Here is a 15141-nt window from a genome sequence, read left to right on the forward strand (position 1 = left end):
GCCATTTTATGTATTAATGCTCCCACAACGTAGCATAGAAATTCAGGCTAATGTTGGGGTAAGTTTTGGGCTTGATTTTGTCTCTCCTGTTACCTCTTCATATCTTTACACCACTCTGATCCCGTGACTGATGCTCCCACAATCTGCTCAGTGTCTCTGACTGCTGCAGAGACAATGTCAACTGATCGCAGACTTTCACAAACCATCCACTGACAGTGCTCACGCACCCTCCTCACAACTGCCTCTCACTCACTCACTCACTCAACCACATTAACTAGATTTCACTGCCACTACCTAAATCGAATAAGCGTCTCTCTGACATGCGATATGATGCTCGACAGCATAAGATAACGATAGCTTGTGTAAACGAGCATGTTAGTGACTTTCACCTTCTGAAAACTGTCTATTTTAGAAGGGTTCCACATCATAAAAACCATCACGCTGGCTGGAAATGAAAATGATCTACTGATTCTAAAATTAGATTATTCTATTTTCTAGCAGCCTCTACTCTACGCTATATCTACTGTCATCTAGAGCTATGGGTGTGCCTTACCTCCTCTCTCACTATGGCTTGGCGAGTGTTTTTCCTCAGTTTTGAGCAGGCTTGTATGATGGTGAGAGTGAGCCAGGGGATGGAGGATGGACTGTACTGTGATTGAATGTTGGTGGTGATGATGATGATGATCAACTGAATGATGTGGGGACTCCTTTGAGACTTGGTGAGACAGTCGTAAATGCTGGGGGATTGTTTCTGAAGGTGTGTACTCCTCTGGTGTCAGGGAAACTCGGTGCTCCTTTGACAGAGAGGATGCTGAAGGAGAGAGAACCTCAGGAGGAAGTGTGTCAGATTCTCCCACGGGTACAAGTGTAGGCTCAGACAAAGGGCTGGTTGGTAACTCATTGTCTGTTAGTGAGGTCGAGCTCTCTGCAACTCTGGTTTCTGCCGGTGGAGCTCTAGTGTCTGTTGCATCAGTTGCGTGAGGACGGAGAATGTAAATGCAATGAGGAATAAGCAGGCGAAGACATTAGCATAAGAGATGCTGCCTCAGATTGTTTATCCAAAGAAAGCTTTCCTTTCCTAGCCTTCCTTTTTTTTTTCTACAAATGTGCACATACACACACACACACACACACACAATCATGCACGTTCGTACACACAGAAGTGAGAACACACAATGAAAGTGTGATTTCACACTGCTGAGATAGGCTAAACTCTAAAGCTGTTCCACAACCCTTTCTGTGCTGGAGAATTGTGTTGTCGTTTTTTTTTTCCCTGCAAAACACAGTGAATTAAAGGTGTGACTATTGTTAATATGGTTGTAAAATGAAATCACACACTGTTTGTCAAAGTGTATTACTCTGTTTTACACTTACAGTGCTGTGTATGAATGTGTGCATATGTGTTTGCACACGCTCAATTTTGTCATCTCTAAATCTGAGTGATGGAATGAACACTAATGCAATGAATCAGTTACTAATATCTAAATGTAGTACTACTGTACAGTGGTACAGTATATTTACTGTGACTTAATACACACGGCCTCTGGTGTAAGTTCCCCTGTTTATAATGGTTAACCATCACACAATAGTTTGGTGGCCACATTTTTATTAAAGAGTTAGTTAATGAGAGAAAATAACATAATTATGATGGTAGACATTCAGCCTTTCTGCTTGAATTTGGATTACTCCATTTACTGGTCTGATTAATTGATGTAATACAGATATTACGGTCAGTTACTACAGGTGTCTGATTTATCTGATTTCTTTTGGTCACTGGTCTACAGTTGTTGCTTAAAACATATGTTACATGTGAACACCACCAAGTACATCAAAGCTGCCTCTTTTTCTTTTTACACAAAACGTTGTCATGACACTACTTCCATATTCAAACGTCAACCTAAAAATGTAGATCAGATCTGTCTGTTGCCTGAAGGACAGTGTGTTGTCCACCTACGTAATAAAGTATATCTTTTTTATTAAGCAATGCGGTTGGAAAGCAGAGATGGAGAAAGCGTCGAACAGGCTCAAGAATTAGGGATCTAGCAGGCTTTAATCTCGGGCTAACTGGATTTGGGGTCCAGCTCTATATCGTCAATAAAAGCAAAAAAAATCTCTATTCCTGTATAATCACACTACAAACAGGACTAAATTACATTACACAACAAATCTCATTCTACCTAGTTTGCAAGTGCCTACCTTCACTTAGATCAAAATGGTGAGGATTTAGAGAGCTGAAATGTGGGTTTCCAACCCCCAAAACAGAGCTGCTGGAGGTAAGGGAGTCTGTATGTGAAAGTCAAAGGTAAAACAAGAGAAGAGGGGAATGAGCTCAGTGTCTTTTTCAGCCAGCCAACAGCGCCATCACTCTCTCATGCTATGCATCAACAATCTAAGCTGATTCATTATATAATCCTGTGACATGTGCCTGCCTGTCTGTCTGTACAGATGGACTCGCTAACTGTCCCATAACACACTCTCTGACACACGCACAAACGCACGCACGCACACACTACAGCAAGCATACAGTGTCCGTTTGTGTGCATTCCCTGCTCGGACACATTTTTTGGTGTCTTTCACACAAATGTATTTGCATATAATGAGATAATTTGTCACTTGCATTAAAATCGCCTAAGAAATTACAACAATAAAGTTTAATGCCACCTATCAGTCTTAGCATTCTCATCATTTATTACCAGAGTACTAGACATTGATTTAGTTGCACGTTAATGAAGCCATTGTGATTCAGGACCAGTTAACGTTCACCAGAACACCTAATAGCCGCAGCAGGAGTGACAGCATGGATGTTATTAATATGTCGCAAGATTTTCCAGACATGATCCAGTCTCTCTCAGTCTAATGCCAAATTCAATCTGTATAAAAAATGTTGTTTTCAATCATTCGATGAGATGAGGATGGTGCAGATAGGATTGTGGTTGGGCGACTGGATGATCAAGTGTAGTACAGCGTGTGAGTGTGCATACTCGTACTGTATCTGTAGTCAGGCTGTTCTACAGCCCTGGGATCAGATTTTGAAGGAAAAGATGAAGTAGGGTCATGTGAGATCATGGTGGCTGTTAAATGTATGACTGGGTTTTAGGATTTGGTTTCTCTGACCTCCCCTCACCCTTTGCCAAATGTCCATCTGTCCAGCTGACCAATGAGCTGCGGAGTCTGTGGATCAGACTCTCTTGCCAATAGATCGCTAATCCTCATCTGAGCATGCTTGGTGACTTAACTGGGACAGGGACATGACAAAGGGTGCAACTACTATGACATGCTGTCCAACCTATAAATCCGCTATAATGTTTCCATGGAAACATTTGCTTCAGCAGCACAGACAGTCAAAAATTTAACACAGAACTTAAAATCCCACAATACATAACCTAATCTGGGATTTGCATTTAAAAATTTTGGAAAAAGTAATAATACTGAAAATGTGATTATGTTTATATAACCAATGTTTATGTGGATTTCTCAAAAATGAAATCCCAGGCTGCATTAGCAAATTTTGACACACTTCACCAATACATTTTTCAGTGTACATTGCGGTTAGTAATATTTAAAAAATAACATAAAAGCTTTGAATGCAGTTGAGTCAGAGAAAATTATTGGAGATTACAGATTATATTGTTTAGGATAACAAATTGTAAACTGATCTAGTCATTAATGTCACAGGCCCTTCAGCTACACAATATAATAAAACTGTGTGTGTGTGTGTGTGTGTGTGTTGTCAGCCAAGCCAATTACACTTCTCTAAACCTGACATAAAAAAGGCAGGAAGACTCTATGGTATGATCTTCCTTTCTATTGTCCCAGAAGTGCAACTTGGCATTTATATCCGTACTGTTTTTTAAATTTGATATATTGTATATATGGTTTGTGCACTTACACTTTAGAAGTAGATACTACTTTGTATGTGCTTATATGTGAATAACACTTTAAATTTGACATTATGGATTAAAGCTGCAATGATTATTCGATCAGTCACTCAGCTAATTAACAGAAAATTAACTGTTCACAATTAACAAAATAAACTAAATTTTTAAGCAAAAATATAAAGTTAAGTTATTCCTGGTTTTCTTAGTTTTCTATGATAGTAAATTTAATATCTTTGGGTTTTAGACTATTGGTCAGACAAAACAAAAAGTAATGATGGGTATTTTTAACCATATCTGAAATTTTTATTAGCGATGCACCGAATATTCGGCAACCGAAATTAATTGCCTGAAAATAGCAAAAAAAGCACTATTCGGTGTTCGGCCTAATAAGTCAAAAGATCGAATAAATTTTACCGAACCATTACGTTGACATGTCGGCAGTGTGGAAGCATTTTAAAGTGTCAGACAGTGTTCTGCTGAATTGTCTCCTAGCACATCCACTCCATCTGTGGCTCACTTCTTAGAAAAGGCAACAAACGGTCTGACCCGCTTTGAGTGTTTCTATCAGTCGTGTGTGAAAAGGCGATTAAGCTCACTGCATCTAAATTTGGAGTGCACACGTATTCAAGCCTATGGTAAATCAACTGAAACGGACCAGTGCGAGCTGACAAGCAGGTTAGTGACTTTATCCTCTCAGTTTCTCTCTTTACAAAAACAAATATTGCGGTATGAAGAGAGAGGCTACGAAGTCTTCATGTTACACGATACAAGAACAACATTATTTATCAAATTGGGTCGGACTTGATGAATTTAGCGCGAGGATGCACGTGTGACAACGTCCATTTTTCAAAATAAGGTATCTATACATATATAAGTATGGAAATAAGATTAATTGGATTATATTCACAGAAAGTATAAAACTATATATTACATGTGTACATTAAAATGGACACATGTAATTTTACCCTCTTTGGATTCGGACCTACCCACCATAGTCTCTCCAAATCTTAAGAGATCACTGACTAAAAAGCACATTTTGACTATTTAATTTATGCAATGGTAAAAAAAGGCAAAATAAATGTTAAAAAAATGTAAAAAACCTTGTTTGGTATTCGGGAAAGTTATTCATGATCTTCGGTTTAGGCCAAGAATTTTCATTTCGGTGCGTACCCAATTTTTATACACTAATCGATTCACTGAAAAAATCATGTGCAGATTAATCGATAATGACAATGAATAACAGTTTCAATATAATTTAAACGATCACATTATGACTGTAAACATTAACATAGTTGTATTATTTTTCTCTATTCTTTTTAATATTCTTATATAACTTGCATTGTCTATTCCATATTTATATATTTCTACATTTATTTATGTCAACTGTATCTTTGTCTACGTGTAGCACCTTATCACCAAAGCAAATTCCTCGTATGTGTAAAACACTACTTGACAAAAAAGCTCCTTCTGATTCTGAAAACATCTACATGTGGTGTTCTGTGACGTTTGCGTCCTTCACAGCGGGCTTTAAAAAGCCTACAAGGGACTGTAACGATGTTTATACAACGTTAAGGCTTCTGTCAGGCCCTCCTAAATCACAGCTAATCAGTGAATTCTTTGAGTTCCCTACTGATGTCAGCCAAACAACAAAAGTGCTGTGCTATTCAACAAACATTCTTAATGGATTTCCAGCAGACAAAAAAAATGTCTGACGATATCAGTGGTGCCGAAATCCCAGCTCCTCCCACATCCTAAGTGCTTTTCTGGTGGAACTTGAGAGGTCCGCTCCCTCCCAAGATGGCAGGTTTAAATTTAGCATGAGGGCGAGCTGGGGTTTGAGGTCCACTTCACTATACATTCAAGTGGCTGACATAATCTGTTAACATCCATCCTGGGTTGTTTAAAATCAGTCAGTCAGAGCAAATAAAATCTGAATGTCCGTATAGTTTAATGCCCTCGCACTCAAGGTGGGACAACCAACATCTGACATTGACGTCAGATATGGGCAGGGAAACAGCCAATGTACATGTTAAGACCTCCAGTAAGTTGCAGGATGAATTATGTATGACATATACACAGACACAAACACACTGCTTGTCAGCTTCTTTGAGCATATCCACAGGCACACACATTTATTTTGTCGCAAAGGTGTAGTAAGTTTCCAGTACGCTGCTGCTGTATCCTTTGAACAGCTGTGGTAAGTGGTAGACAAAGTATTGAGATCCTTTACTCGAGTAAAAGTTAAATTACTGCACTGCACAAATACCTAAGTAAAAGCTTTGCTTTCAAAATTTTATTTAAAAATAAACAAGTAATGTCACCAACACATACTCAAGTATCAGAAGAAAAAGTACTTATTAGTTATGCTTTCACCTTTTAAGCAGCATTTTAATGCTAGTTGGTGGAGCTAATTTGATAATTTTACTTTCCTAATCTTCCTTAATAAATAGTTATTGACTCCTATTTTTTTCTAAAGCTAATAATTGAAAGTATCTGCCTGTCTAATTAGATTATTTCAACGTGTTCACTATAGAAGTCCATTTGTTTAAATGAATGGTTTGACACTTTAGAAAATATGCTTATTTGCTTTCTGTCAGAGTTGAAGATGGTACCACTTTCATATCTGTCCGTCAAACATGAAGCTAAAGCCAGCAGCTGGTCAGCTTAATTTAGTACAAAGACTGGAAACAGTAATCCTGCTCTGTATATTGGTAAGAAAATCCCCCTACCAGCACCTCTAGAGGTCACTAATCAAAAGGTTACATCTTGCTTGTTTAATCCGTACAAAAACCGAAGTGTAAAAACTGACAGTTTGCTGCTTTTCAGGGGGGTTATGTGATTACTTGTTGGCTCTGAGCATAGAGACCAGGAAGTTACTTTGCCTGGCCAAGAAGTAAGTGTGACACATAACCCATCTGTAAAACAGAGATTTTTACACCTTGTTTTTAGTACAGATTAAACAAACGAGATATAATGTGCTAATTGGTGAGCTCACAGGTGCAGGTAGGCGAATTTTGATACCTTTGGACAGAGCTAAGCTTGCTGTTTCCTCCTGTTTTCAAGCTAAACTAAACAGCTGCTGGATGTAGCTTCATATTTGATGGACAGACACGAGAGCAGGAAAGCAGACAAATGTATTTCCCAAAATGTCAAACTATTTCTAATTTTTCCAGAAATAAGTGTGAGAATCTTGAAAGAAGACAGAATAAGCGAAAGTTTACACCTTATTCTATGAACTTTATGAAACCAGTTGATTTCTATTAAAATAATGTCACTGCACTGGCACTGGTTTTCACTTGTTTTAAGACAATTTGACTTTCATGAATCAGTAATAAACAAAACTTACTAAGATGGTAAGATAGATATTTCTGTAGTGTGTACAATGTTTATCTAAGTAACTACAACTGTCAAACAACTGTAGTAGAGTCAAAATATCTTAAGATAGTACAGTATTGAGTAAATGTACTTTTTTAGTCACTACCTCTCGCTATGGTTAATGTAATTTCCCGCACCTTCCTGAGGGGCTCCAACGGACTCATGGGTAACAGCCGGGGACTGCTCAGCTTCTGAGATGGTTGTCGTGCTCTCTGCTTCGCCCTCGGGTCCACTCTCACCTTCAGGTTCCCCCTGTGTTTCACCTTCAGTTTTACTGTCTCTTGCATCTTGAGTTTCCCCTTCAGTTTCACCCTCAGCTTCAATTTCAGCTTCGCCCTTTGTCTCATCCTCACCTTCAAGAGCATTAAATGTCTCACTTATTAAGTTGATGTTGTGGCTATTGAGCAACACAGGTAGAAAACCTGAAACTGAACCACTAAACTCATTATCAGCCCATTAGCAAGCATCATTCTTTTCTTTGGTACATCATACCCATTCTTTTTTTCAAATAACCACACAATTGTATCTAATTGAGAGGGGACCTTTTAAAGCAGACTTCTGCAGTGCAGTCCAACTGTCTATCCATGCATCAGCCTTTTACTGTCCGGCCATGTGGAGAAAAGCCCAGTGCTGTCAGGGTTGATGTTGCCACTTTGCCGATCGTTTCTGTCTAACAGCTTGGAGGCTGAGAGCCTCTCCGCAGAGAGAATCCCTAATCAAATTCCCTTTTATTCCTGCCTCCCTGAGCTCCTCACCCAGAATCACACTGCATTACAACACACTAACATATGCCAACATCCTTCTCTCCCATTCCTCTCTCTCATTCTGTCTCTTTTTCTCTCTCTGTCTCAGCTCCCTTTGCTTCTCCATCCACCACCCATTCTCACCCAACCCTCTCTCATTGCCAGTTTCCTCAATCCATCAACAGTGCTGTCTTTAGTCTAAATAAGAAAAGCAGAACTGTGGAAGAATTCCTCCTGTGCAGGTTAGTGTGATGTGCTGTGATGAAAGGACATGGCGACAGAAAGGCCTATTAATAATGAAGCACACAGGGCCCAAGCTGCAGCACAGAGAGAGGAGATGCAGGAAAAGAGAAATGACTGACTAGAAAGCCAGCTGAACATCACAGGGAGGGAGAGTTTAGGAGACGTACAGAAGGCGAGGTATGGGGTTGAAATTTAAATTTAAATAACAGTGCAACAAAAGGAAGAGACAATACAGGAAGAGAGGGTGGAATGCAACCTCTTCTGCTTTGCTTTGCATTATTACTTACTAGAACCGGAGGGTGAACCAGCAATTGTACCTGAAAGAGAATCAGGAAGAGGAGATGAGATCTTGTTTATTTATGCATTCAATTTGCCTAAAGACTTGTCTCTGCCTCATTCATCAGACTCAGGTGGCGGAGAGATCTTAAGAGCTGTTCTGCTAAATAAGGGCTTGTCATAGACCACCTCTCAGTGTCCTGGAGAAATAAATGGGTTTGCACCATCCTCCCCCATCCTCCCTAATTTAACCTGTTACTCTTCCCCAAACCTTCAGATTCGGAGATCCTCATCATATATGTATGTTTCAAGAGAGCGCTACCGCTTCGCTACGCTTGAATCAAAACTTTTTGCCTTTCTTGCATATTTTCCAAGATTGTATTTATAGTTAGCTTAGCTTGGCATGCATAATGCAGTCTGCAGAGACCAAACTGTTTCGTGAGCCATGTCCTTTTTGTGTAGCATTTCAACCAAGCAAGTTGCAAACATTTAAATTTTTAAATTCTACTAATGGGATTCAGGACTTTAAAAGGGTAGTAATGGGCTCGGGAGGTGTGTGTCAGTACCATTAGAACTGGGTTGGAAAATACAGCAGGATAAACAAAAAAGGCTGACAATAGAGCCATTCTCTGCAATGTGTGTGCAGGTACAGGTATATGTGAGTGCCTGTGTGTCTCTCCTTTTTCTGTGCATGTGAGTGTGTCTATGTTTGTTTGAAAGTAAAAAACTAGGGAGGGGCTGCCCTAGATTATTATTTTATCATTGCTAGCTACTGTAGCTGGCTACACTCTCCAAGAGGATTTCCCCCCACGCACTCCCACATTGTTACACAGCTCTGAACTGCTCTCTGCACTGAGGTGACAACAACTCAGAGAGCTCAGTCTCTCCATCGTCTTCTCTCAACTTCTCCTTTCTTTTTAACTCGCTCCCTTGATCCTGCTTTCCCTTCAGGACCTCAGAGTGATGAGAAAAACTATACATTCATCAATCAAGAAGGCTGGAGAATCTAATTTTTTTTTTTAAAACTGCGCATATTCAGAGAGGTGAATACTGAGTCAGGTGATAATTCTGTGGGTTCGTCACTATGACTGATGCTCTCACATTAAATTGCTGCAGTATTAATTAATATAATTGCTGAAGTATTAATTAATTCTACAAAGCGTTTTAGCATCTTTCAGCTCATTGTTTTGGTTTTACAGGCTGCAACTTTACTGTCATTACACTCATCGCATTGTTTTCTCAGTGACAAACATGTGATTGACTGTATACCACTTGCTCAGCACTAAACAATAACAGGCAAAGTTAGCAACTAACTGATGAACACAGTGGTGCATTTAGCAGTTAAAACGACAGATTTTTCCCTCAGGAGTATGTGGAGACAAAAATAGATAGTGGCCAAAAACACGACTTTAAATGAGTGCTAATGTTCCATGGTGTGTGCTTATTTGCTGTCGTATCGATGAGTTAGAAGAAAAGACTGATACCACGTTCATGTCCGTATGCTAAATATGAATCTTTGTTAGCTTAGCTCAGCATAACGACTGGAAACAGGGGGAAACTGTTAGCCTGGCCCTTCCAACGATAAGAAAGTTTGCCTACCGCCACCTCTAAAGCTCACTAATTAATATGTTGTGTCTAGTTTGTTTAACGCACACACAAATTGTGTGAAAAAAACAAAAAAAAGATTGTAAAAATAATTCACTATTTTACTCTTGGATGTGTGCAGGACTATTTCATGACAGCTTTAGAGTGGCTTGTAGATGAACTTTGTTACCTTTGAACTATTTACTATCTTCATGTTAAGCTAAGCTACCTGCTGTAGCTAGATAGTGAAAGAAGTCTTCTCGTGGAAGTCTCGGCAAGAAAGCAGAGAATGAACTTTTCTTTTAAATGTAGAATAAATCATCAAATTTGCAGCAGTGTCTAAGGACTCAGGCCCCTCTTGGGACACATCCCCTTTCTGCAGTTTTGTATTGCAACATATTAAAGTGTTGTAACTTAGATCAATTAATAGTCATTTTCATGCATAAGACAGTAAAGTAAGCTGACAGGCACCCATACCTAAGGCTTGTGAAAGGAGTCAGCAGTATTGTATCTAATTGTGTGTCAGATTGATGAGTTGGCTCAACACAGTGGGAAGAGAGAAACATGTTTTGAGTACGTACAGGTGTTGGGGGTTCCATTGGGTGCTGGCAGGTAGGAACCAGCCTTCCAGGACTTGGCTTTGAAGCCCTTCCTGCAGCGCTGGCAGTCCTGGCCAGTGGTGTTGTGTTCACACTGGCACTGGAGGTTCCCATCCTGCAGCAGGCACTGGGAGGCATGAAGGTTACACTTACACCTTTAAAGGAAAGGAGGATAGGGCAATGACATAGGTGAGATGACATGACATAAGGCAGCAAGTGAAAGTTGTAATCACACATCGGTTGTAAGGGTTGTGTTAATGATACTAGATATTGTAAAGGGAAAGAAACACGTACAAGTACTGATTATTGAAGGTCTGATGCAGAGACAGAACACAAATGTACTGTGGGAGAATTGCATTACAGTAATAATGTGAAACAAGGTTAAGATCGCAGGATAAAGGTTTTACAAAACGTGCATTGTACGCAGATACTGTAAATAACACTGTATACCTAGACTGTAGACAAAGAGAGAGTAAAAAGTAAGAAAACTTAATATTAAAAGTAACTTCTTATGTGTGTGGATGTATGATGTGTTCGTTTATACTGTATGTGGGTCTATATACCTACGCATGCATCTATAAAATGTAACAGGAAGCAGAAAGGAAAATATGACATACAGTGCCTTCAAGATGAATTGGCTGAAATACATTTATATAAAGATAAATATCACGGTTACTATGTTAAGTGTATTTTTTGGTCTCAAATTCAGTTTCCTCTCTGAAGTCACTGGCAAAGATACAGCACCCGTTTTTCTTTTGATGTTTGCTAGTGCAGTTTGTACAGCTGCCAGTCCGTCTGATTTTGTGGCATTTGATTTCATCAGCAGCTTTACGATCTACACCTCACTGTGAAGTTAAGTATCAACAATGAATCAAACTGTTTTTTACAAAATGTGAAACATCCTGCTGACAGACAAAGGTCCCGATTGACTGGATGTAGAGCTGAAATCAATTAAGTCATCAATGCCAGAAATTCTCAGTGAAGATTTGCTTTATCATCATCATACTTGAGAGTAAACTGAATAATTTTGCACTGTTGGTCAGATAAAACAAGAAAATTGAAGATGTCATCTTGAACTCTGGTTTTCTGACAATTTACATAAGACATAATAACTGAATGTTATTACATGATTACATTTCCAAGAGAAAAAACAGGAATTTCATTGTCATAAAAAAAATAAATGACATGTAAATATCTCTTATTGCTTTTCCTCTTACTAAATAATCCTGGAGCACAGAAAAACAGAGCAGAATGTAAAGTGAATGAAATATTTATACACACTCCTAAAGTTAAATGCAAAATGTTGTAGGTCCAGGGGATTGTTGGGAATCTGTTTACTCTCTATCCAAGACCGCCATTTGGGAGCAACTTGTTGTTTACATTTACTGCCAGTGAAATTTAAGTGTCTCAGTGCGTGTGTGTGTATGAGCATGTGTGCATGATGTGTGAACACACGTGTGCACAGTGCGACCTCAGCAGAGAGCAGGGCCCAGGTGGGCAGATCCAGAGGCTGAACAGAAATGAGGATCTTAAGGACACTCTGCAGCCACGTCTTCAAATTACAGCCTTTTCCAGATGAGCGACTGGACTCCAATCCAGTTTGTTCCACTGGAGTGAACAGCTATCCGTCTGCATCAAATATTCAAAGAAAGGCCCCTGTATTCTGTCGAGATGACTGCTTCAGCCTTCCTTCCTCACACCTTTATTTTCTTTTTCGGTTGCTGTCAACCTCAGCCCTAGTTTCACAACATTACTTTACATACAGAATAACGACTGAAACTTCGAAACACACAGGAAAACATTAGAGACAGTCGATCATGGTGAGTTGTGTGTCATATCACATTTTTGCTTTCTAGTCCTATAAATTAGCCACGTTTCTCTCTGATCACCTGGATGGGCTGACAGGACATGCCAGGGAATCCCTCCACCGACAAGGCCCTGTTTTCCTGCATGCTTTCTGAAGGACATGAGCTGTCCACTTAGCGGGAAGAGGGAAATTGAACATCTCTTTTTCATGGAGAAAATAGAGAGTGAGTGTGTGAAATGAGACAGGTGTGTGTGTGTGTGTGTGTGGGTGCGTGTGCATTTCCGCTTTGTGTGATCGTGATGCATTTGTCTGAGAGTGGCGATGACAGACGACAGATCAGAGAAGCAGAGGCACGGTGACTAATGCCTGCATTGAGTGACTGACAGCGCCGAACATATCCCTGTTTCTCATCTCCTGCATCTTCAGTGATAAATCTCATCCGTCTCATCTTAAAAGTTGAAGCACCTCTGAGTGCAGGATGTAGAAGTTGTAGTTTAAAAATCAATACTGAAGAACAGAGTGATTTTCTGGTTATGCTGCTGTGCAGTTTGTGTCTTGCAGGCCTAATGGCCGTAGCGTGTTGGAGGAAATGGGCTCCCGCTTGTCAATTATCTAGACAGTTGACATACCCTGAGGTTAAAGCCTAAATGAGTTGATGTGTCTGGATCCATGGATTTACCCTGATGAAATTGCACCAAATGTTTACTAAATCCTCTGCTTATTTAATCATTAAGGCTCCATTTTTAGTCGCACAGTCTTGCAGGTAGAAACTTTGTGGACACTCCATCCCCTTGACCTGCTTTTCTGACTCCTGCCACATAGTACAGCCCAGGAAGACCGTGAATACTTCTAGCCTTGCACTCCTTCCGCATGAATGATGACATTCCGCCTTTTCAAGTGCCGTGTCTCTTTAGCTCTCTCTCTTTCGGATGACAGCTTGCACTGGGATTTCTCCTGATCCCTTTCTTCAGTCCCTCCACACACAAATAATACATGGGCACAATCATATGTTAATGTGCAAGATGTCTGCCTTGACTGCAAAGTCATCAAAGTGGTAGTAGCAGCACTGAGCTGAGGGAAAGTTAGAAAGTTAAGACGGGACAGCTGGATCCATCACAGCTCTGTCTATTTAGAGAGAGAGAGAGAAATAAAGAGAGGTGGAATGAGAGAAGGCGAGTGGAGGAAAAGACAAAGAAGGGCTACAGATATCTGGGAGAGAAAGACTCTAGGAACAGGAGGAAATAAGTAATTCAAATGTATTCCAGTCTACATTAGAAACCACACGCACAAGGTGGTGTTTTAATTAGCTGGTGTAATTATGGGTCAATACTTCTGTTTATCAGTCTGTTGGAGACTGGCCTCCTAAGGAAAATGAGAGTATCAGTCGTTTCAGCAAATGGGCAAGAACAACTTGTGTTTACGAAATTCAAGCGACAAAGCTCTCAAACCAATTATGACTCTTGTTCAGTGGGAGGAAGTCAGGTGATGTTATTATAGAGGCACAAATCCGCAGAGGAAGGAGGTCGGGGTGGATGAATGGGTCAACAAAGCATCAGACTTTAACATAGGAGGCTGCAGTTTGTTTCCACTTTCCTACCTGCACGCCTACCATTTCTCTTAACCTTAAGTTATAATCCTGAGGATTTAAATGGGCTTTATGTAGTTTTCAGCGGCCACTAGTGGTGAGATTGCAACCAGGTGTGTGCTCGTATGCATGCTCGCTTGAAATCATGAGCAAGCATAATCCGAAACACTACCATTCTCATACAGAAATATCACAATAAATGCAGGAACACCTGCTTGCAGGCTGTGGCTTTTCTCCAGACATGTTCAGGGTCTGTTACTTCAACGTTCCCGTCTCAGAGGCAGCTCAACACCGGCGCCGTACCTTTCATTCAGCGCAGCGAGCCGCATATTGGCTCAATACTCCCGAAAAAAGGCAGAGTGACAGCTCGGCTATAGACAGACACGGAGAACAGACAGAGCTGGAAACTCAGGTAAACTCCTACTGCAACATTACAGTAACCGTTATATCAACTGTAGGTTGAACTAATCCATGCTCATTACATGATCACAGTACATTTAGTTGCATTTAGCCGACGTGCTACATCGTTAGCTCGCCTGCTACTTTTCAGTAATCATCTTTACTATCTGTGAATCTGTCACTGGAGGCTCAGCAATGTCAGCACAGCTACATGTATTGGATGATAATGAAATGGTTAGTGAGCTGGACTGAATATTACAATGAGATTGTGTCACACTATATAACAGTTAGTAGTAAGTAACTTTACTGTAACTGGTGTTAGTGGATGGCTCTTCCTCTGGGTTGTTGTGACCGTTTTGTTGCAGTGTTTTATGTTATGTGGGTCACGTTAGTTACAGCGACTGAGAGGTGGAGAAGCTGTGTACCTGAGTATTGGTAAACCACAAAAAGGCTAACGTTAGTAAACAAATCGCTCCACATTTGCTTTTTGGCGTTACATCCTTTCTTGCAGGCTAAATCATCAGTGGTACACGGGATAGTAACATAGGTCGCGTTAGTTGGTGAAGTAATGTGGAAAGTGATATAACTTTGAACCGGATAACATTAGCAACTGCTCTGCGTTAGCTGGCGAGCTAACGTGACTAACATGACT

The 15141-nt window shown here is 40.2% G+C and overlaps 1 protein-coding gene across 1 annotated transcript in view; it reads right to left on the reverse strand.

Annotated features, from left to right (window-relative positions):
• The window catches only part of LOC119914728 (netrin-G2), a 68215-nt gene that overhangs the window by 19952 nt on the left and 33122 nt on the right, over nucleotides 1–15141 (reverse strand). Inside the window, exons 4-5 of the mRNA XM_038734211.1 lie at nucleotides 10681–10853; nucleotides 8527–8556 (exon numbers count right to left, since the gene is read on the reverse strand). Of these exons, the coding sequence (XP_038590139.1) occupies nucleotides 8527–8556; nucleotides 10681–10853 (203 nt within the window). The remainder of the gene's footprint in view (nucleotides 1–8526; nucleotides 8557–10680; nucleotides 10854–15141) is intronic.

The sequence above is a fragment of the Micropterus salmoides genome, unplaced genomic scaffold (assembly GCF_014851395.1).
Source record: "Micropterus salmoides isolate LMB-PRFRI ecotype aquatic unplaced genomic scaffold, ASM1485139v1 Ms_hic_scaffold_20, whole genome shotgun sequence".
Lineage (NCBI taxonomy): Eukaryota > Metazoa > Chordata > Actinopteri > Centrarchiformes > Centrarchidae > Micropterus > Micropterus salmoides.